General features: G+C 28.6%; 3 protein-coding genes across 5 annotated transcripts in view; 2 read left to right on the top strand and 1 right to left on the bottom strand.

Annotated features, from left to right (window-relative positions):
- The window catches only part of LOC105261991 (flotillin-2), a 525605-nt gene that overhangs the window by 305750 nt on the left and 195488 nt on the right, over positions 1 to 24367 (bottom strand). The window lies entirely within an intron of this gene.
- Positions 7584 to 8498, top strand: LOC131802324 (uncharacterized). The gene has a single exon (XM_059122418.1). The coding sequence runs from the start codon at positions 7617 to 7619 to the stop codon at positions 8496 to 8498; it is 882 nt and encodes a 293-aa protein (XP_058978401.1). The 5' UTR covers positions 7584 to 7616.
- LOC101896955 (glucose dehydrogenase [FAD, quinone]) lies at positions 8488 to 10441 on the top strand. The gene is made up of 2 exons (XM_005189860.4): positions 8488 to 8628; positions 8690 to 10441. The coding sequence occupies exons 1-2, from the start codon at positions 8512 to 8514 to the stop codon at positions 10424 to 10426; spliced, it is 1854 nt and encodes a 617-aa protein (XP_005189917.2). The 5' UTR covers positions 8488 to 8511; the 3' UTR covers positions 10427 to 10441.

The raw sequence follows: 24367 nt of genomic DNA, 5'->3' as shown, positions 1-24367 counted from the left end.
CTTGTTATCGATAGTATTTTCTATAAAAAAAAAACAGTAATTGGTACGATTTTCTATAGAAAATCTTGTTATCGGTACATTTTTCTATAGAAAATCTTGTTATCGGTACACTTTTCTATAGAAAATCTTGTTATCGGTAAAATTTTCTATAGAAAATCTTGTTATCGATAATATTTTTCATAGAAAAAATTTTTAACGATAATATTTTTTATAGAAAATCTTGTTATCGAAAATATTTTTTATTGGAAATATTGTTATCGATAATATTTTTTGTAGAAAATATTGTTATCGAGAATATTTTCTATAGAAAATCATATTATCAATAATATTTTCTATAGAAAATCTTGTTATCGATAATATTTTCTATAGAAAATCTTGTTATCGATAATATTTTCTATAGAAAATCTTGTTATCGAGAATATTTTCTATAGAAAATCTTGTTATCGAGAATATTTTCTATAGAAAATCTTGTTATCGAGAATATTTTCTATAGAAAATCTTGTTATCGAGAATATTTTTTATAGAAAATCTTGTTATCGAGAATATTTTCTATAGCAAATCATATTATAGAGAATATTTTTAATAGAAAATATTGTTATCGGTAGGATTTCTTATATAAAAGCTTGTAATCGGTTTGATTTTCTATAGAAAATCCTATTATCGGTACGATTGTCTATAAAAAATCTAGTTATCGAAAATGCTTTCTATAGAAAATCTTGTTAATTGTACGATCTTACATAGAAAATCTTGTTATCGATAATATTTTTTATAGAAAATATTGCTATCGATAATATTTTTTGTAGAAAATTTTGTTATCGATAATATTTTTTACAGAAAATATTGTTATCGATAATATTTTTTATAGAAAATGAAAAATGAAAATCTTGTTATCGATAATATTTTCTATAGAAAATCTTGTTATCGATAATATTTTCTATAGAAAAACTAGTTATCGGTACGATTATCTATAGAAAATCTTGTTATCGGTACGACTTTTTATAGAAAATATAGTTATCGGTACGATTTTCTATAGAAAATATTGTTATCGATAATATTTTTTGTCGAAAGACTTGTTATCGAAAATATTTTCTATAAAGAATCTTGTTATCGGTATGATTTTCTATAGAAGATCTTGTTATCGGTACACTTTTCTATAGAAAATCTTGTTATCGATAATATTTTTTATAGAAAATATTGTTATCGATGGTATTTTCTATAAAAAAAAACAGTAATTGTACGATTTTCTATAGAAAATCTTGTTATCGGTACGATTTTCTATAGAAAATCTTGTTATCGGTACGATTTTCTATAGAAAATCTTGTTATCGATAATATTTTCAATAGAAAATCTTGTTATCGATAATATTTTTTATAGAAAATATTGTTTTCTATAGAAAATCTTGTTATCGAGAATATTTCCCATAGAAAATCTTGATATCGGAAATATTTTCTATAAGAAAGATTGTTATCGATAAAATTTTTCATAGAAAATCTTATTATCGATACGATTTTGTATAAAAATCTTGTTATCGATAACATTTTCAATAGAAAATCTTGTTATCGATAACATTTTCGATAGAAAATCTTGTTATCGATAACACTTTCGATAAAAAAATCTTCTTATCCATAGAAAATCTTGTTATCGGTAACATTTTCTATACAAAATAGAAAATCTTGTTATCGAAAATATTTTCTATAGAAAATCTTGTTATCGACAATAATTTCTACAGAAAATCTTGTTATCGGTAGGATTTTCTATAGAAAATATTGTAATCGACAATATTTTCTATAGAAAACCTTGTTATCGACAATATTTTCTATAGAAAATCTTGTTATCGACAATATTTTCTATAGAAAATCTTGTTATCGACAATATTTTCTATAGAAAATCTTGTTATCGACAATATTTTCTATAGAAAATCGTGTTATCGACAATATTTTCTATAGAAAATCTTGTTATCGACACGATTTTCTATAGAAAATCTTGTTATCGATAACATTTTTTATAAAAAATATTGTTATCGATGATATTTTCTACAGAAAATCTTGTTATCGAAAAAAAATTTGTATAAAAAACTTTGTTATCGGTACGATTTTCTATAGAAAAACCTTTGTAATCTGTAGCAAATATTGTTATCGGTATGATTTTCTACAGAAAATTTTGTTATCGATACGAATTTCTATACAGAAAATCCTGTTATCGACAGGAAAATCTTGTTATCGATAATATTTTCAAAAGAAAAACTTGTTATCGATAATATTATCTATAAAAAATCTTGTTATCGATAATTTTTTTCCTCTAAAAATGTTGTTATCGATGATTTTTTATAGAAAATCTTGTTATCAATAACATTTTCTATAGAAAATCTTGTTATCGATAACATTTTCTATAAAAAATCTTGTTATCGATAATATTTTCGATAGAAAATCTCTTTATCGATAATATTTTTTATAGAAAATATTGTTATCGATAATATTTTTTATAAAAAATATCGTTATCGATAATATTTTCTATAGAAAATATTGTTATCGACAAGAATTAATAGAGAAAATTTTGTTATCGGTGAGACTTTCTTAAGAGTTCCTTGTTGTCGGTGCGATTTTTCATGGAAAATCATGCTATCCATATGGTTTCGGTAAACAAATCTCATTATCTTTTTGTTATCGGTTTTTTTTTTCTTTTCGATATTGATTTTTATTGAAAAATTTTCTTATCAATATTAGAAAATCTCTTCAATATCTTTTGCCTTCATGCCTTGTCTTCATTTTAAACTACTTCCTACGCAATGGCGTCCATTTTTATTTTATTTTTATTTATTGTTTTTTTTTTTTTTTTTTTTTTTTTTTTTTTTTTTTTGTTTTTGCATCTCAACCATACTACCAATGTCATTTGCGCATAACTGGATTTTGAGCAAAGCTCAAAAAACATGTTTCCGTCTTTGAAAAAAAATCACAAAGAAAAAAAACTTAAATTGTTTACATCACAAACCTGGGCCTCCCAGTAAATTGCCATGTAAAGGAATTACAGCCATGTGGCGGCAGCGACAATGAACTTGATTTGTCAAGCGGCTGGCTAATGTTGTTGACAAACTCTAAACAAGGCAGTTAGAGGTGGTTAAAAATAATTTGTTAAAAAAAATATGGGGAATAAAAGAAAAAAATAGGCATAAAATTTGATTGGGTTGTTTTTTTTTTTCAGAAATGAGTTTTTTTTTCAATATTTCTCCTTCTACTCTCTTTGCCTTTTTTCAAAAGTATTCAAAAAATTGGAAATATAAAAATAACGTCGAAAGTTATTATGTGCCGCTACTTTGCCAAAAAAAATCAATTTTTTTCTTTCCATGCCTTAACCTCCTCCTTCCAAGTCGTAACTGTGTTTTCCACTTGACTTCCGATTTTTTTTCTTTGACATCAACAAGCATTACATTGGACCATAGTAACATATCCCAAAAAATTATTTGTTTTTGGTATTTACAGTTGTTGCTTTTATGGGGCTCTTTGAAAAAAAACAGGTTTGTTGCTTAAGTCTTTTGTTTTGTTTTGCTTTAAATATTACCAAGTTTATTTTTATTGATATTTTTTTTATTTTTTGGAATATTTTTTTTTCTTTTATGGCAAGTTATTGAGCTGCACGTGCTGCTAATGCATTATCGTTGTATTTGTCAAATTTCTGGTCTTTTCCAGAAATGAGGAAATTGTTTTTAGCCAACGTGAAGTGATTTCCTTGAGGAATATTTTTGATTTTTTTTTTCAATTTTTTTATTTATTTTTTTTTTTTTTTTTGGAATGGATATTTTTTATTTTTTTATTTTAAATGGAAGTGTGACCTTGCCTTAAAAATAATAATTTTTAAAATTATTTTTCCGCTTGTATAAATTTACCAATAATTCATGGCTAAACCCTCTTCCCCATTTATAGCTGAGGGTATATTTTTCTTTCCATTACCAATGTCCCTGGTATTTTTTTTTTTTTTTTTTGTGAACAATTAATTTCTTATGGCATCTGCTCGAACACATGTTTGCGTATTATTAACAAATCTGGCAGGCAATATTTTTTAAATAATTATTATTTTTTTTAATTTCGAGTAAAGGTTCCCACACAAAATTGCCCGAGGTAGAGTCGCTCATATGTGGATTAATTCAAATGGTTGGGCCTCCTTTTGCTTAATCTCCGAATCTAACTAACGCTCAACAAATTTCCATATCACCATACGTCATCATCATTTTTATGGCATTGCTGCTGAGTTTTTATAGTTTTAATTTTTTTTCCAGCTAAATAAGTTGCAAAATTAACCATTTATTTTCTTCGTATTTTTTTTTTTTTTGCAAAGCAGTTATTTGCGTTTTTTTTATTTCTTTGTTTCTTTTTCAACATTTCAAGAGATAAATTTAAAGTATTTTTTTCGTTTTTTTTTTTTTTTTTTTTTGCTTTTTGCATTCATTTTGTGCAAAATAGGTTGTAGTTGTCTGTCTCTTTTTTGTGGATAATGTTTTTTTTTTGTTTTTTTTTTTTTTGTTACACGCAATTACCGCATTGTCTTCAAGTCTCACAATCTCTGGCCTGGAACTTGTTTGCGAATAGTCTGCGGGCTTTTCTTTTTTTTTGTCTTCTTCTCCAGACATCCACATCTTCCGTGTTGTAGTGATTCATGATGAGGATGATGATGATGATGGGCAATAAATTCAAGTTGGGAGGTTTGTTTTGTTGGCACGGCCTTATCAACAGCACCGACATCAACAATTGTACAGGTGTAATTGTACAAAATAAATTATTGCTATATTAAATAATAATAATTTATTTAAGATATGAGAAATAAACAAATCATAATGACAGAGTCTTTATTTCCATGAAAAAATGGAAAATATTACAAAAAGACACATCGATAACAAGGTTTTCTTAAGAAATTTATTTCGATGACAAATTTTTTTTAAGAAAATCGTAGCGATAACAAAATTTTCTATAGAAAATTGTAACGATAACAAGATTTTCCATAGAAAATGTTATCGATAACAAAATTTTCTATAAAAAATGTTATCGATAACAAGTTTTCCATACAAAATATTATCGATAACAAGATTTTCTATAGAAAATCGTAACGATAATAAGATTTTCTATAGAAAAAATGATCGATAACAAGATTTTCTCTAGGAAATCGAACCGATAATAAGATTTTCTATAGAAAAAATTATCGATAACAAGATTTTCTCTAGGAAATCGAGCCGATAACAAGATTCTTCATAGAAAATCGTACCGATAACAAGATTTTTTACAGAAAAAATTATCGATAACAAGATTTTCTATAGAAAATCGTTCCGATAACAAAATTTTCCATAGAAAATATTATCGATAACAAAATTTTCCATAAAAAATATTATCGATAACAACATTTTTCATAGAAAATATTATCGATAACAAAATTTTCCATAGAAAATATTATCGATAACAAAATTCTCTACACAAAATATTATCGATAACAATATTTTCTACAAATAATATTATCGATAACAATATTTTCTATAGATAATCATACCGATAACTAGATTTCAATAGAAAATCGTAACTATAACAAGATTATCTATAGAAAAAAATACCGATAACAAAATTTTCTTCAGAAAAAATTATAGATAAGAAAACTTTCCATAGAAAATATTATCGAAAACAAGATTTTCTATAGAAAATCGTAACGATAAAAAAAATTTCTATAAAAAAATATAGAAAGCAAAATTTTCTACAGAAAAAAATATCGATAACAAGATTTTCTATAGAAAATATTATCGATAACAAGATTTTCTATAAAAAATATTATCGATAACAAAATTTTCCATAGAAAATCGTACCGATAACAAAATTTTCCATAGTAAATATTATCGATAGCCAAATTTTCATAGAAAAAATTATCGATAACAAGATTTTGTATAGAAAAATCGTACCGATAACAAAATTTTCCATAGAAAATATTATCGATAACAAAATTTTCCATAGAAAATATTATCGATAAAAAAAATTTTCCATAGAAAATCGTATCGATAACAATATTTTCTATAGAAAATCGTAACGATAACAAGATTTTCTATAGAAAATCGTACCGATAGCAAGATTTTTGTATGGAAAATCGTACCGATAACAAAATTTATCGATAACAAACTTTTCCATAGAAAATATTATCGATAACAAAATTATCCATGGAAAATATTATCGATAACAAAATTTTCTATTGAAAATCGTAACGATAACAAGATTTTCCATAGAAAATCGTACCGATAACAGGATTTTCAATAGAAAATCTTACCGATAACAAGATTTTCTATAGAAAATCGTACCGATAACAAGATTTTCTATAGAAAATCGTACCGATAACTAAATTTTCCATAGAAAATCGCACCGATAGCCAAATTTTAAATAGAAATTATTATCGATAACAAATATTTCATAGAAAATATTATTGATAACCAAATTTACCATAGAAAGTCGTACCGATAACAAGATTTTCTATAAAAAATAGTACCGATAACAATATTTTCTATTGAAAATTGTACCGATAAGAGAATTTTCCATAGAAAATATTATCGATAACAAGATTTTTTATAGAAAATGGTATCGATAACGAAATTTTTCATAGAAAATATTATCTATAGCAAAATTTTAAATATAAAATATTATCGATAACAAAATTTTCCATGGAAAATATTATCGATAGCAACATTTTTCATAGAAAATATTATCGATAGCAAGATTTTCTATAGAAAATCGTACCGATAACAAGATTTTCCATAGAAAATCGTTCCGATAACAAGATTATCTATAGAAAAAAATACCGGTAACAAAATTTTCCATGGAAAATATTATCGATTACAAAATTTTCCATAGAAAATATTTTCGATAACAAGGTTTTCTAAAGAAAATCTTACCGATAGCAAGATTTTCAGCGGAAAATTGAACCGATAACAGGATTTTCTATATAAAATCCTATCGATAATAAAAATTTTCTGTAGAAAATCATACCGATAACAACAATTTTATGTTGAAAATCATACCGATAATAAGATTTTCTATAGAAAATCGCACCGATAACAACATTTTCCATAGAAAATATTATCGATAAAAATTTTTTTCATAGAAAATATTATCGATAACAAAATTTTCGTGGAAAATATTATCGATAACAATATTTTCTATAGAAAATCGTACCGATAACAAGATTTTCTACAGAAAATCGTACCGATAACAAGATTTTCTCTAGAAAATCGTACCGATAACAAGATTTTCTTTAGAAAATCGTACGGATAACAAGATTTCAATTGAAAATAATATCGATAACAAGGTTTTCTATAGAAAATTTTGTCGATAGCTGGATTTTTATAGAAAATATTGTCGATAACAGGATTTTTTATAGAAAATAATAAATTTTTTTATTGTTAATTATGTTATCGATAACAAAATAAGTTGTTATCGAAATGGAAAAAATTCTAGAATATATTTTTTTACGTTTCGCTATTCAGTTATCGAAATATTTTTTTATTATTATTTTTTTTTTTTTGTTGTATTTTTTTCTAATATTTAGTGTTTTTGGTTCTATCCCTCTCCTTCCAGCTTCCTATATTTCACTTCGTTTAAAATATGGGACAAGAGATATCACAACAGAATAAATGTTACACAAGTAGACGGCAACAGCAACAATCTTTTCCCCACACCAACACAACACAGCACCCGAACAGCCAACATCAACAGCACCACCAGCAGCAGCAGCATCATTCGGACAAGCCGAGCAGCAGCTATCAACAATCCTTCAACAATCCCTATTCCTGTAACCACAACAAGAGCAACATAAATTCCATTTCCACCACCCCTTCCCCTCCGCATCTCATCTATTCGCCGAAACACAAGGAGTTGGTCTACACCTCGTCAAGCATTTCGAATTCTTCGTCGACGGACGACGAATATTATCGCCAGTGTCAACGTTACAGTTTGGCCAAGCAGAGTTACGAGAAGACGAAAATACCCAAGCCATTGGGTTCCCGCAAATCGCTCGATAGTCATTCGACCACTACGACTGCAAGTTCGGAGTATCAGAGGGCAAACTTTGCGGTGGCTGACGATTTGTATCGCGACATCAAGGGAAGGCATCAACGCAAAAATTCCCAGAGCACCGATAGTGGCATTTATTATTCGTCGTGCCAGTGCACCACGCCGCCAAGTAGATTCTCTTCAGCCGCCTCGGTGACCAGTGGTGGGGCTGTATCGGCCATATCGAGTAAATCGAATAAATCGATACAAAAACAAAAGGAATACTTGGATCATCATTTGTACATCAAATCGTATCTGGACATTTTGGAAGAGGATCAGAGGGCCAGTGCCCAATATAAGATAGCCAAACCGGGTGGCATACGGAATTATACGCCCAAAATTTTATCGGAAGTGGCATTGTCCACCAGTGCACCGGCGGTGAGTAACGGTTTTGGCAAGGCGAAAAGTGGACGCAAGGAGGATCCTTGGATCTGACAATTACTGAAACATGGCATTTGGTACAATAACATCTTTGCTGGGCATGATACCGCTGCTGGCCATCGGCATGAATTATTATCGTTATCAGACGGTGGATCCGGAGAATAAGGTGCAGGAGCCGAGTGTGGTGAGTGGGTGGTTTGGAGATTTTTCGAAAAATGTTTTTTTTTAATTCCGATTTTTTCCAGATTCGTGGCCAATATGATTTTGTGGTGATAGGAGGCGGCTCGGCGGGGGCAGTGGTGGCCAATCGCCTGTCGGAGGTGAAAAACTGGACAGTGCTGCTACTGGAGGCAGGTGGTGATGAAAATGAAATATCCGATGTCCCAACCCTGGCCGGGTTCCTACAACTCACCGAAATGGATTGGAAATATCAAACCACCCCCTCGGCCACCCGCCAATACTGTCAGGCCATGAAGGGAGATCGCTGCTTTTGGCCGCGCGGCAAGGTTCTCGGTGGCTCAAGTGTCCTCAATGCCATGGTCTATGTGAGAGGGTCCAAAAACGACTATAACCACTGGGAGTCGCTGGGCAACAACGGCTGGGGCTATGAGGATGTCCTGCGTTATTTCCTAAAATCCGAGGATGTACGCAATCCTTATTTGGCCAAGACCCCCTATCATGAGACCGGAGGCTATCTCACCGTCCAGGAGTCACCATGGCGTACGCCGCTCTCCATTGCTTTTCTGCAGGCCGGCATGGAAATGGGTTATGAAAATCGGGACATTAATGGCGAGAAGCAGACCGGTTTCATGCTCACCCAGTCCACAATGCGCCGAGGGTCCCGCTGCAGTACTGGCAAGGCTTTTATACGACCCGTGAGGTTGCGTAAGAATTTGGATGTTCTACTGCATGCCCAGGCCACGAGGATTATTTTGGATGAAAACAAGAGAGCCACGGGAGTGGAATTCGTGAAAAATGGCCACAAAAATGTGGTGTTCGTGAGACGTGAAGTGATTTCCAGTGCCGGTGCCATAAACAGTCCCCAGCTGCTGATGTTGTCGGGCATAGGGCCGGCGGAGCATTTGCAGGAATTGGGTATACCAGTGGTATCCGATTTGCCGGTGGGAAATAATCTCCAGGATCATGTGGGCCTGGGTGGCCTTACCTTTGTGGTGGATGCTCCTCTCACGGTGACCCGTAATCGTTTCCAAACCATGCCCGTCAGCATGGAATATATCCTAAGGGAACGTGGTCCCATGACCTATACCGGAGTGGAGGGTGTGGCCTTTCTCAACAGCAAATTCCAGGACCCGAATGTAGACTGGCCGGACATACAATTCCATTTCTGTCCCAGTTCCATTAATTCCGATGGTGGAGATCAAATTCGCAAAATTCTAAATCTACGCGATGGCTTCTACAACACGGTCTACAAGCCCATACAGAACTCAGAAACCTGGTCCATATTGCCGCTACTGCTGCGGCCGAAGAGTACCGGTTGGGTGCGCTTGAATTCCCGCAATCCCCACCAGCAACCGAAAATCATACCCAACTATTTTGCCCATCAACAGGACATTGATGTGCTGGTGGAGGGTATAAAGTTGGCGGTGAATGTTTCCGATACCCAGGCTTTTAAGAGATTTGGCTCCCGCCTGCATCGTATACCCTTGCCGGGCTGTAAACATCTGGAATTTGCCAGCGATGAGTACTGGGCGTGTTGCATCAAACAATTCACCTTTACAATTTATCACCCGACGGGGACGTGTAAAATGGGTCCCAGTTGGGATGTCACAGCTGTGGTGGATCCTCGTCTGCGTGTCTATGGGGTTTCGGGTCTGAGGGTGGTGGATGCCAGCATTATGCCCACCATTGTGAATGGCAACCCAAATGCTCCTGTCATAATGATTGGTGAAAAAGCCTCGGATATGATCAAAGAAGATTGGGGGGTGAAGCCAGCAGCGGGGTTAAGACGTCAGGGGTCCTAAATTGCTCGCACAAGGGTTACGATCCTATGTTTTTTTTTTGTTTAAATTGTTGTTTTTATTTTTTATTTTTTGTTGTAATTTATAAACTTAACTACTAGTCAAATAATGTGTGTACGTATTTGTATCCGTTCCCAATGAGAAATTTCAAAACAAAAAAATTTACAGTGAGGGGCAAAAGTGAGCAACAAAAAAAATCTATATTTAATTTAAACGTCAGAATCAAATACAATTTTTATGCTAACGTTTGCCAAGGAAGATTTTCAAAAAAAAAAAAAAAAAAATATTCACAGTGAAGGTCAAAAGTGTAAACCATATATATTTTTTTTTTAATTCCAAGAATAAAAGTAAAAAAAAATAGAAAAAAATTCAACAAATAACAAATTTTGACATCTGATTTTTTCTGGTCCCTCACTTTTGTCTGTCACTGTATCAACTCTTATTCTATTGTACAAAACAAAAACCAATAAATTTTCTTACATCTATTGCCTTATTTATTTATATCCCCATGCTTGTAAATATACATATTTTTTAAAAATTATTTTTTCGAATTCAAAACAATTTTATGTTTATTTCTCTAAATCAAAACTATTTTGTTTAGAAATGTACGATTTGTTAAGTTTCAGTTATGAATCGAAAATAAATATAAGTGTAAAAATGTTTATCAGTGTTTTATTTGGGAGAAGGGGAAAAGGGAAACTCTCAGAGAGAAGACAAAAAATTGCAAGAGAGTATTAGCAAATTAAAGAGAAATAGGGAGAGAAAAAATAGAGCTTGCTCTAATTTGATGGGAAAAGAGAGAGGAAGAGACAAATAGGTAAAAACAGAGCTGGGGAGAGAAATACAGAGAAATCATTACAGATGACGTAAGTACTCTTCATAGATCAGAGGGAATCTTAAATCTTGGATGAGTTAATAACGATAACAATATTTTGTATGGAAAATCGATACAGGATAATGATCGATAACAAGAATATTTGAAGAAAGTCGTATCGGTACGATTTTAAATAAAAAAAGATTTTAAATAAAAAATGGTAACGATAACAAGATATTCTTTCGAAAATCGTACACATTTTCTATAGAAAATCGTATCGATAACAAGATTTTCTATTGACAATCGTACCGATAACCCTATTTTCTATAGAAAATCATACCGATAACAAGGTTTTCTATAGGAAATCATATCGATAACAAAATTTTCCTTATAAAATATTACCGATAACAAGATTTTCTATAGAAAATAGTACCGATAACGGCATTTTCTATAGAAAATCGTACCGATAACGGCATTTTCTATAGAAAATCGTACCGATAACAAGATTTTCTATAAGAATTCTAATCGATAACAAGATTTTCCATAAAAAATATTAACGATAACAAGATTTTCTTAAAAAAATATTATCGATAACCAGATTTCCTATAAAAAATATTATCGATAACAATATTATCTACAAAAAAATATTATCGATAACAATATTTTCTCTAGAAAATATTATCGATAACAAGATTTTCTACAGAAAATGTTACCGATAACAAAGTTTTCTATCAAAAATGTTAGCTATAACAAAATTTTCTATAGAAAATATTATCGATAACAAGATTTTCTATAGAAAATTCTGTTATCGCTAACATTTTTGATAGAAAACTTTGTTATCGGTAACATTTTCTATAGAAAATCTTGTTATCGATAATATTTTTTATAGAAAATATAGTTATCGATAATGTTTTTTTGTAGATATTATTGTTATTGATAAAATTTTCTATAGGAAATCTTGTTATCGATAATATTTTTTACAGAAAATCTTGTTGTTATGGATTTGTTGTTGGATTTTCTAGAGATAGATTTTCTACAGATAACAAGATTTTCTATAGAAAATTGTACCGATAACAAGATTTTCTATAGAAAATTGTACCGATAACAAGATTTTCTATTGAAAATTGTACCGATAACAAGATTTTCTATAGAAAATTGTACCGATAACAAGATTTCCTATTGAAAATTGTGCCGATAACAAGATTTTCTATAGAAAATTGAACCGATAACAAGATCTTCTATTGAAATTCTTACCGATGACGAGATTTTCCATAGGAAATCGTACCGATAACAAGATTTTCTTTAAAAACTATTATCGATAACAAGATTTTCTATAAAAACTCTTGTCGAAATCAAGATTTTCCATAATAACCAGTACCGGTAACTAGATTTTCTATAAAAAAATATTATCGATAACAAGATTTTCCATAGAAAATATTATCGATAACAAGATTTTCTATAGAAAATCATACCGATAACAAGATTTTCTATAGAAAATCATACCGATAACAAGATTTTCTATAGAAAATCATACCGATAACAAGATTTTCTATAGAAAATCATACCGATAACAAGATTTTCTATAGAAAATCATACCGATAACAAGATTTTCTATAGAAAATCGTACCGATAACAAGATTTTCCTATTGAAAATTGTGCCGATAACAAGATTTTCTATAGAAAATTGAACCGATAACAAGATCTTCTATTGAAATTCTTACCGATGACGAGATTTTCCATAGGAAATCGTACCGATAACAAGATTTTCTTTAAAAACTATTATCGATAACAAGATTTTCTATAAAAACTCTTGTCGAAATCAAGATTTTCCATAAAAACCAGTACCGGTAACTAGATTTTCTATAAAAAAAATATTATCGATAACAAGATTTTCTATAGAAAATTGTATCGATAACAAGATTTCCCTTAGAAAATCGTACCGATAACAAGATTTTCTATAGCATATCATACCGATAACAATATTTTCTATAGAAAATCGTACCGATAACAAGATTTTCTATAGAAAATCATATCGATAACAAATATTTTTATAAAAAATCTTGTCGATAATAAGATTCTCTGAAAATTTTCTATAGAAATCCTTATCGATAACAAAATTTTCTATAAAAATCCTTATCGATGACAAGATTTTTTACAGGAAATCGTACCGATAACAAGATTTTCAATAGAAAATCGTAACGATAACAAGATTTTCAATAGAAAATCGTATCGATAACAAGATTTTCGATAGGAAATCCTATCGATAACAAGATTTTCCTGTCGATAACAAAATTTTCCATAGAAAATCCTATCGATCGGAAAATCGTACCGATAAAAATACTTCTTAAAGAAAATCGGATCGATAACACGATTTTCTAAAGAAATTCATATCGATAACAATATTTTTTTATGGAAAATTATTCCGATAACAAGATTTTCTTTAGATAATCGTACCGATAACAAGATTTTCGATAGAAAATCCTGTCGATAACAAAATTTTCCATAGAAAATCCTATCGATAACAAGATTTTCTATACAAAAATTCTTATCGATAATAAGATTTTTTACCTAAACTTTTATCGATTACTATACATGTGCATTAGAGGAGAACGATATTAGTCTAAGATTTTGTTTTATTATTACTATTTTTGTTTTATCTTTCTGCTTAGTGGTCTGATTTGCCCATTTTACAATAAAGCCTAAAAGTATGCTTTAATTTATGTCACATTAGCTTCTATAGTTGAGAAAAGTCCAACACAAAATCGCCACACATTGTTAATGAAATTTTAATTAGCCAATCAATCAAATCGGCATTTTTTGGTGCTGACCACCCAACCTCCCCCTCACGGCGGGAGAATAGATTCCCCAGCTTTAAGGGGACTTGTAGCGTTAAAAGATACAAAGAGGCTTAGCTGTTGAATGGAATGACATGGGATTATGTTGTCACATAGACAAAAGAAAAACGAAAGGTATCGTTTACATTGCTGTTGCCTGAGATGAGTGGGACGGGGAGGAAGGGTTCATATTAAATGTAATTACCCAACATTGTCTGGTGTTTGTCACCACTTTCGGCTGGCTGGCCGTCTGGCCGATAAAAATAGGTATGAGCAAGTGATATTTTTTTTAGATTGGTGACACAATTAGCAATGTGCCTATGGAGGGTGTCATATATATAAGAGACTTTTTTTTATAAAAAATTCACTATGGAATGGTGAGCCAGAGAAAAAGGTGTTGGGAGGTGAATCTGAATTTTGTTTTAAACCGGCAATGATATAAATAACAGATCATTGAAAAATGTAAATAAAAATAATGTCAGATTATTAAAAAATATGGAAACCCATTGATTTTTTTTCTGTAACCTACCAAAAACCTCTGAGACCTTACATGCCAAACGTCGCCAGACGTTGTAAATGACAACAAACATTTCATAATTACTTTTTGTCATTAAAATGTCGGGCACACTGACATGGCTGTGACCACACATCGGTGTTGGTGACACCACCAAAACATTTCACCCACATTCGTTTAACCGAACATGGATCGGCTTGCTTTTACGTTAACCTGTTACGTCTTTACCATCCAAAGAAATAAAAACATGGTATTGCGACAATTGTTGTAAAGCTAAGAGATGGATACGCAGAGATGGTGAAGGCAGTTCAAACTCACATAGGCACAACAAGAGGTTATGAGGGGTTGGTGATTAGAAAAAAACTGATCACCAACGGAATTTTTCAATGGAAAAAATTCACCAATGAATGAAAAAATGTTCACCAACGAATTTTTTTCTATAGAAAAAATGTTCACCAACGAATTTTTTTCTATAGAAAAAATGTTCACCAACGAACATTTTTTCTATGGAAAAAAATTCACCAACGATTTTTTTCCCATGGAAAAAAATTCACCAACGATTTTTTTCCCATGGAAAAAAATTCACCAACGGAATTTTTTCTATAGAAAAAAAGTTCACCAACGAACATTTTTTCTATAGAAAAAAAGTTCACCAACGAACATTTTTTCTATAGAAAAAAAGTTCACCAACGAACATTTTTTCTATAGAAAAAAAGTTCACCAACGAACATTTTTTCTATAGAAAAAAAGTTCACCAACGAACATTTTTTCTATAGAAAAAAGTTCACTAACGGATTTTTTCTATAGAAAAAAATTCACCAACAAAGTTTTTCTATAGAAAAAAGTTTACCAAAGACGCTTTTCTATAGAAAAAAGTTCACCAACGACGTTTTTCTATAGAAAAAAGTTCACCAACGACGTTTTTCTATAGAAAAAAGTTCACCAACGACGTTTTCTATAGAAAAAAGTTCACCAACGGAATTTTTTCTATGGAAAAAAAGTTCACCAACGGAATTTTTTAAAATTTTAAAATTAAAATTGTTCATCAACGAACTTTTTTCTATAGAAAATTGTTCATCAACGAACATTTTTCTATAGAAAATTGTTCATCAACGAACATTTTTCTATAGAAAATTGTTCATCAACGAACATTTTTCTATAGAAAATTGTTCATCAACGAACATTTTTCTATAGAAAATTGTTCATCAACGAACATTTTTCTATAGAAAATTGTTCATCAACGAACATTTTTCTATAGAAAATTGTTCATCAACGAACATTTTTCTATAGAAAATTGTTCATCAACGAACATTTTTCTATAGAAAAAAAATTCGTTGGTAAATTTTTTCTATAGAAAAAAAATTCGTTGCTGAATTTTTTCTATAGAAAAAAAAAATTCGTTGCTGAATTTTTTCTATAGAAAAAAAAATTCGTTGCTGAATTTTTTCTATAGAAAAAAAATTCGTTGCTGAATTTTTTCTATAGAAAAAAAAATTCGTTGCTGAATTTTTTCTATAGAAAAAAAATTCGTTGCTGAATTTTTTCTATAGAAAAAAAAATTCGTTGCTGAATTTTTTCTATAGAAAAAAAATTCGTTGCTGAATTTTTTCTATAGAAAAAAAATTCGTTGCTGAATTTTTTCTATAGAAAAAAAATTCGTTGCTGAATTTTTTCTATAGAAAAAAAATTCGTTGCTGAATTTTTCTATAGAAAAAAAATTCGTTGCTGAATTTTTTCTATAGAAAAAAAATTCGTTGGTGAATTTTTTCTATAGAAAAAAAATTCGTTGGTGAATTTTTTCTATAGAAAAAAAATTCGTTGGTGAATTTTTTCTATAGAAAAAAAATTCGTTGGTGAATTTTTCTATAGAAAAAAAATTCGTTGGTGATTTTTTCTATAGGAAAAAAATTCTTTGGTGAATTTTTTCTATAGAAAAAAAATTCGTTGGTGAATTTTTTCTATAGAAAAAAAATTCGTTGGTGAATTTTTTCTATAGAAAAAAAAATCGTTGGTGAATTTTTTCTATAGAAAAAAAATTCGTTGGTGAATTTTTTCTATAGAAAAAAAATTCGTTGGTGAATTTTTTCTATAGAAAAAAAAATTCGTTGGTGAATTTTTTCTATAGAAAAAAAATTCGTTGGTGAATTTTTTCTATAGAATTTTTTTTTTAGAAAAAAAATCACCAATAAACGTTAGCTATGAAATATATTTCAATTTCCCATGTCTTTTAATAACCTCATCGTACACACAGCATCCGAAATGTCACCATTGAACTTCCTCCAAAAAAAAAAAAAATGTTATAAAATTAACACCAAATCTCAACGTAAATGCCAGTTAAACATTTCATTTTACACTTCAAAACAGAAGAAACATGTTTCGCTGAATTGTTTTTTTTTTTTGCAATTTCATTTCGAAAGTCAAATGAGGCACGAAACGACCCTTTTTTCGGAAGACATTCAAGTGGATCAACACCACCAACCAAACTCTTATATAATTTCGCCAAATCATCGCTGGTGACTGGTGGGGAAAAAACAATTGCGACTACCTTTCAACACTTCAAAACAAACGACGACGACGACGTCATCTGGTCGGTGGCACCTTGTTACGAGGCATTTGTCGGCAAAACCAATTTTGCTAAAAATGATGATAAACGATTTTTTTTCCTGCTTTAATTTGTCCATCAAAATCAAACACTCAAGTTCATTAATCTCACCTTTAATGATATATTTTGAAAAGATTGCATCCCAGTTTCCGAATAATTTTGATTGCTTTCATTTTCTCTCATTTTGAGGGCTATTCGATAATTTAAATCATTTTAGCAAAGCAATTTATCTACCTTAGCTCTCATTGGCCTGTCTAATCGGGTTTCCATTAAAACTTCACGCTACTGCCCCTTTTCATGGATTTTCTTTTTTTCTTCCATCACCACCCAGCTTTGAGTCAAATGTCAGCTCTTTAACAAAATCATCAGAAAATTTATGGCTGGTTATTTATCGATATTCGATCGATGAGGTTACAACAATTAATTGCAACTTGGTAGAAAACTTGGCTGGATAATAGCAAAAAGGTCACAAATGAATTTTTTCCAGAGAAAAAAATTCTCCAATGAATTTTTTTCTATAGAAAAAAAGTTCACCAACGATAATTTTTTCTATAGAAACAAAAGTTCACCAATGAATTTTTTTCCATAGAAAAAAAGAGTTCACCAATGAATTTTTTTCCATAGAAAAATGAATTTTTTTTCTATAAAAAAAAAAACTCACCAATGAATTTTTTTTCTATAGAAAAAAAATTCACCAACGAATTTTTTTTCTATAGAAAAAAAAAATTCACCAATGAATTTTTTTTCTATAGAAAAAAAAAATTCACCAATGAATTTTTTTTCTATAGAAAAAAAAAATTCACCAATGAATTTTTTTTCTATAGAAAAAAAAATTCACTAATGAATTTTTTTTCTATAGAAAAAAAGTTCACCAACGAACATTTTTCTATAGAAAAATCTTCACCAACGAACATTTTTCTATAGAAAAATCTTCACAAAACGAACATTTTTTCTATGGAAAAAAAATTCACCAACGAACATTTTTTCTATGGAACAAAAAAAAAAGTTCACCAATGAATTTTTTTTTTCTATAGAAAAAAAGAGTTCACCAATGAATTTTTTTTCTATAGAAAAAAGAGTTCACTAATGATTTTTTTTTCTATAGAAAAAAAGAGTTCACCAACGAACATTTTATCTATGGAAAAAAAGAGTTCACCAACGAACATTTTTTCTATGGAAAAAAAGAGTTCACCAACGAACATTTTTTCTATGGAAAAAATGTTCACCAAGGAACATTTTTCTATGGAAAAAATGTTCACCAACGAACATTTTTCTATAGAAAAATCTTCACCAACGAACATTTTTCTATAGAAAAATCTTCACCAACGAACATTTTTCTATAGAAAAATCTTCACCAACGAACATTTTTCTATAGAAAAATCTTCACCAACGAACATTTTTCTATAGAAAAATCTTCACCAACGAACATTTTTCTATAGAAAAATCTTCACCAACGAACATTTTTCTATAGAAAAAGTTCACCAACGACAATTTTTCTATAGAAAAAGTTCACCAATGAAAATTTTTTCTATAGAAAAAAAGAGTTCACCAATGAATTTTTTTCTATAGAAAAAAAGAGTTCACCAATGATTTTTTTTCTATAGAAAAAAAAGAGTTCACCAATGATTTTTTTTCTATAGAAAAAAAAGAGTTCACCAATGATTTTTTTTTCTATAGAAAAAAAGAGTTCACCAATGATTTTTTTTCTATAGAAAAAAAGAGTTCACCAATGATTTTTTTTTCTATAGAAAAAAAAGAGTTCACCAATGATTTTTTTTCTATAGAGAAAAAAAGTTCACCAATGAATTTTTTTTCTATTGAAAAAAAGTTCACCAATGATTTTTTTTTCTATTGAAAAAAAGAGTTCACCAATGAATTTTTTTCTATAGAAAAAAAAAAGAGTTCACCAATGAATTTTTTTTCTATAGAAAAAAAAGAGTTCACCAATGAATTTTTTTCTATAGAAAAAAAATAGTTCACCAATGAATTTTTTTCTATAGAAAAAAAAATAGTTCACCAATGAATTTTTTTCTATAGAAAAAAAGTTCACCAATGAACATTTTTCTATAGAAAAGAAGTAGAAAAAAGTTCACCAATGAATTTTTTTCTATAGAAAAAAAGTTCACCAATGGATTTTTTTCTATAGAAAAAAAGTTCACCAATGGATTTTTTTCTATGGAAAAAAAAGTTCACCAATGAATTTTTTTCTATAGAGAAAAAAAGTTCACCAATGATTTTTTTTCTATGGAAAAAAAGTTCAACAACGATAATTTTTCTACAGAAAAAATTCACCAACGATAACTTTTCTATAAAAAAAAGTTCACCAATGATTATTTTCAATAGAAAAATTTTCACCATCGATAATTTTTCAACAAAAATTTTTCTATGGAAAAAGTTCACCAACGAAAATTTTTTCTACAGAAAAAAGTTCATCAATATTTTTTTTTCTATAGAAAAACATTTTTCAAAACATTTTTCCCACAGAAAAATTCCACTAATAATATTTTTCTATGGAAAAATGCCTAATCACAAAATTTTTATTACCAATTGAAATGCATGATATTTATTTTATTGATATTGACAGATTGTCCAATATTCCTGTCTTTGTCCGACAGGTCTATTGACATTGACAAATGTTGTTTGCAAGACAACAATGACTTAATAAAAACAATTGCATGACATATAAATTGAAAGATAACAAAGACAATAACTCCAAGTATTAGCATCGCATAGAGAGAGAGAGGGAGAGAGAGATTTGAAATCGTTGAGTGTTAAATCTCACGTTTATTTTCGCAACTGGAGGGATGGAGGGTCTTCGATGACTATTTTTGTTGTAAAATGGTAGCAAAAGCAAGTAACTATGGTCCCCTTTCAATGTGTGTGTGCGTGAGTGTTGGTATGATTTCCTTGAATCTATCCATGTGGAGTACGTGATGTACTCCACAAAGCCGCAGGCTTAAGGTTTGCATATGTACTTATTATTATTATTATTATTAACTTATTGTAAATTTAACGGCCAATGCATGCTATGATTTTTCTAAACGGGATGATGGTAGCTTTGTTGGCTACCAAAAATATCGTGGCAACCTCAAGTCTTTTGCAATCAGAGAAAAAAAAACGATGGAAATATTGAATGTCGAGTTGAACAGCGGATAATATTTTTTTTTTTTTTTTTTCAAAAAAAAAAAAAAAAAAAAAAAAAAAAAAACTCAAAAAAAATTATTAAAAAAAAATAAATTGGACTTTTACATTTTAATTTCAAGTTAAAGTATTCTCTGATACCTCTACATACTTTCAATATTTTTTTTTTTCAATTTTTTTGCAACCAGCTTTTATCAAAACCACTGTTCCCACAAATGGTTTCGTTATATTTTAAAAATAAATACCTAATTTTCTTGCCGTTAACAAATATTTGTAATCATTTGTTTCATTTTTATTTATGGCCAAGCGGTATTGGCCACAAAATGTTACCACAAATTGTTTTGTTTTGATTTACTATGATTAGGCAATAATTTCAGTATGAAATGTTGGTGGTGGAAATTTTTTGATTTTGTTGTTTTTTTTTTTTTTTTTTTTTTTTTTTTTAAATAAAAATTGGAAAGAAAAATTTTCAAGAAGATTAAAAATTTAAAGAATATACAAATTAGCCTAGAGTAAATATTTTTCAAAGAAAAAAATTGCACGATTTTATTGTTATTTTGTTATTATTTTTTATTTTTATTTTTTAGTTTCAATTTTTTAAATATTTTATTATTATTTTTTATTATTTTTATTTTTTATTTTTAATTTTTTAAATATTTTATTATTTTTTTTTTTATTTTATTTCCGATTTTTTAAATTAAAAATAAAATAAAAATAAAATAAAAATAAAAAATAATAAAAAATAATAATAAATTTGGGCAAAATGTTGGTGGTGGAAATTTTTTTTTTTTTTTGAAAAAAAAAAAATAATTGGAATGAAAATTTTGCAAGAAGATTAAACATTTAAAGAATATACAAATTAGCCAAGAGTAAATATTTTTCAAAAAAAAAAAAAAAAGAATGCCCGATTTTATTGTTATTATTTTTTTATTTTTAATTTTTTAAATATTTTAATATTATTATTTATTATTTTTATTATTTTTTATTTTATTTTTAATTTTTTAAATATTTTATTATTATTTTTTTTTGTTTATTTTATTTCTGATTTTTTAAATTAAAAAAAAACAATAAAAAAATAATAATAAATTCGGGCAATTTTTTTTTTTTTTTTTTTTTTTTGAAAAACATTTACTCTAGTCTAATTTGTATATTTAAGTTTTTAATTTTTATTTTTTTTTATTTTTTTTTTATTATTTTTAATTTTTTAAATTAACCCCCCTACACTTTATTAATGTCATACCAACCCACAAGACCTTAACTACTTTATTGACCCAGTTCTTCTTCTGCCATACAAAACGTCATAAAGTCTCATAATTAATTTCCTTACGGCGCCACAAAATTGAATAAAGTGCTGCCCCGCCAATCCCTCCCTCCTCAAAGGTCCGGGGGGTTAAATGTCATTTATAGTCATATACAACATACATTAGCTCAAATTACTTTGCCATGTTTCTGTTTAAGTGCAGCTCTTATGGCCATCATTAAAAAAACACAAAAAGCAAAAATAAACTCAACAACACGAAGTTGTAAGACAAGCCACACATCAAACATATCTCTAACAACTGGGGAAGGTAAAAAAGTCATTAGTTCAAGTTAGATGTGTGGTAGTTTCAGCTAAGGGCTATAATGGATGTATATTTATCTTTTTCTTAGAAAAATTTTTGTTGGTGAACTTTTCCTTTGGAAAATGTTAGTTAATGAAGATTTTTCTATAGAAAAATGATGGTTGGTGAACTTTCAAATTCATTGGTGAACTTTTTTCCATAGAAAAAATTCATCGGTAAATATTTTTCTATAGAAAAAGTTCGTTGGTGAATATTTTTCTATAGAAAAAATTCATTGGTGATTTTTTTTCTATAGAAAAACTTCATTGGTGATTTTTCCATAGAAAAATCTTCACCAAGGAAGTTTTTCTATAGAAAAAGAAATCACCAACGCAGTTTTGTATAGAAAAAAATTGTTGGTGAACTTTTTTCTACAGAAAAAAAAAATCATTGGTGAACTTTTTTCTATAGAAAAAAAAAAATCATTGGTGAACTTTTTTCTATAGAAAAAAAATCATTGGTGAACTTTTTTCATAGAAAACAATCATTGGTAAACTTTTTTCTTTGGAAAAAAATCATTGGTAATTTTTTTTTCTATAGAAAAAAAATCATTGGTGAACTTTTTTCTATAGAAAAAAAATCATTGGTGAACTTTTTTCCTATAGAAAAAAACTCATTGGTGAACTTTTTTCCTATAGAAAAAAACTCATTGGTGAACTTTTTTTCTATAGAAAAAAAATCGTTGGTGAACTTTTTTTCTATAGAAAAAAATCGTTGGTGAACTTTTTTTCTATAGAAAAAAATCGTTGGTGAACTTTTTTTCTATAGAAAAAAATCGCTGGTGAATTTTTTCACATAGAAAAAAATCGCTGGTGAATGTTTTCCCATAGAACAAAATCGCTGGTGAATTTTTTTCCCATAGAAAAAAATAGCTGGTGAATTTTTTTCCCATTGAAAAAAATCGCTGGTGAATTTTTTTTCTATAGAAAAAAAACCATTGGTGAACTTTTTTTCTATAGAAAAAAAATCATTGGTGAACTTTTTTTCTATAGAAAAAAATCGTTGATAAATTTTCTTTCTATAGAAAAAAAATTCATTGGTGAACTTTTTTCCTATAGAAAAAAATTCATTGGTGAACTTTTTTCCTATAGAAAAAAATCCGTTGTTGAATTTTTTTCTATAGAAAAAAATTAATTGGTGAATTTTTTTTTTGCGATAGAAAAAAATTAATTGGTGAATTTTTTTTTGCGATAGAAAAAAATTCAGTGGTGAACTTTTTTTCTATAGAAAAAAATATTCATTGGTGAAGATTTTTCCATAGAAAAAAAACCCATTGGTGAACTTTTTTTTTATAGAAAAAAACTCATTGGTGAACTTTTTTTCTATAGAAACAAATCGTTGGTGAATTTTTTTTCTATAGAAAAAAATCCGTTGGTGAATTTTTTTTCTATAGAAAAAAATCCGTTGGTGAATTTTTTTTCTATAGAAAAAAATCCGTTGGTGAATTTTTTTCTATAGAAAAAAATCCGTTGGTGAATTTTTTTTCTATAGAAAAAAATCCGTTGGTGAATTTTTTTTCTATAGAAAAAAATCCGTTGGTGAATTTTTTTTCTATAGAAAAAAATCCGTTGGTGAATTTTTTTCTATAGAAAAAAATCCGTTGGTGAATTTTTTTTCTATAGAAAAAAATCCGTTGGTGAATTTTTTTTCTATAGAAAAAAAATCCGTTGGTGAATTTTTTTTCTATAGAAAAAAAATCCGTTGGTGAATTTTTTTTCTATAGAAAAAAATCCGTTGGTGAATTTTTTTTCTATAGAAAAAAATCCGTTGGTGAATTTTTTTTCTATAGAAAAAAATCCGTTGGTGAATTTTTTTTCTATAGAAAAAAATCCGTTGGTGAATTTTTTTTCTATAGAAAAAAATCCGTTGGTGAATTTTTTTCTATAGAAAAAAATCCGTTGGTGAATTTTTTTTCTATAGAAAAAAATCCGTTGGTGAATTTTTTTCTATAGAAAAAAATCCGTTGGTGAATTTTTTTTCTATAGAAAAAAATCCGTTGGTGAATTTTTTTCTATAGAAAAAAAATCCGTTGGTGAATTTTTTTTCTATAGAAAAAAATCCGTTGGTGAATTTTTTTTCTATAGAAAAAAATCCGTTGGTGAATTTTTTTTCTATAGAAAAAAATTCATTGGTGAACTTTTTTCCTGTAGAAAAAAATATTCATTGGTGAAGATTTTTTTCCATAGAAAAAAATATCCAAACATCTCTTCCCCACCTATTTTGCCTTTTTCAATGTCATATCAATTAACATCAACAAAGTAGTTTCTAATACTAATTACAGAGCAAACAACTTCGCTATTCGTTTTCAAAATTTTGCAAATTAATTCTATTAACACCTATCGATCAGGCAACCGTCAATGGAACCTAAAATGCCCAAACCGAATTCAAACCTTAAAGATGTAAATAAAATACCATGACTGCAGTGATTACAACATAAC

This window comes from Musca domestica, unplaced genomic scaffold (genome assembly GCF_030504385.1).
Source record: "Musca domestica strain aabys unplaced genomic scaffold, Musca_domestica.polishedcontigs.V.1.1 20, whole genome shotgun sequence".
In the NCBI taxonomy this organism is placed as follows: domain Eukaryota; kingdom Metazoa; phylum Arthropoda; class Insecta; order Diptera; family Muscidae; genus Musca; species Musca domestica.
This window is presented reverse-complemented; position numbering and strand designations above follow the sequence as displayed.

Coding starts and splice junctions, on each gene's coding strand:
- LOC101896955 (XM_005189860.4), top strand. CDS start 8,512: ATGGCATTTGGTACAATAACATCTTTGCTGGGCATGATACCGCTGCTG. Junction 8,629..8,689: donor AGGTGCAGGAGCCGAGTGTG/GTGAGTGGGTGG, acceptor GATTTTTTCCAG/ATTCGTGGCCAATATGATTT.
- LOC131802324 (XM_059122418.1), top strand. CDS start 7,617: ATGGGACAAGAGATATCACAACAGAATAAATGTTACACAAGTAGACGG.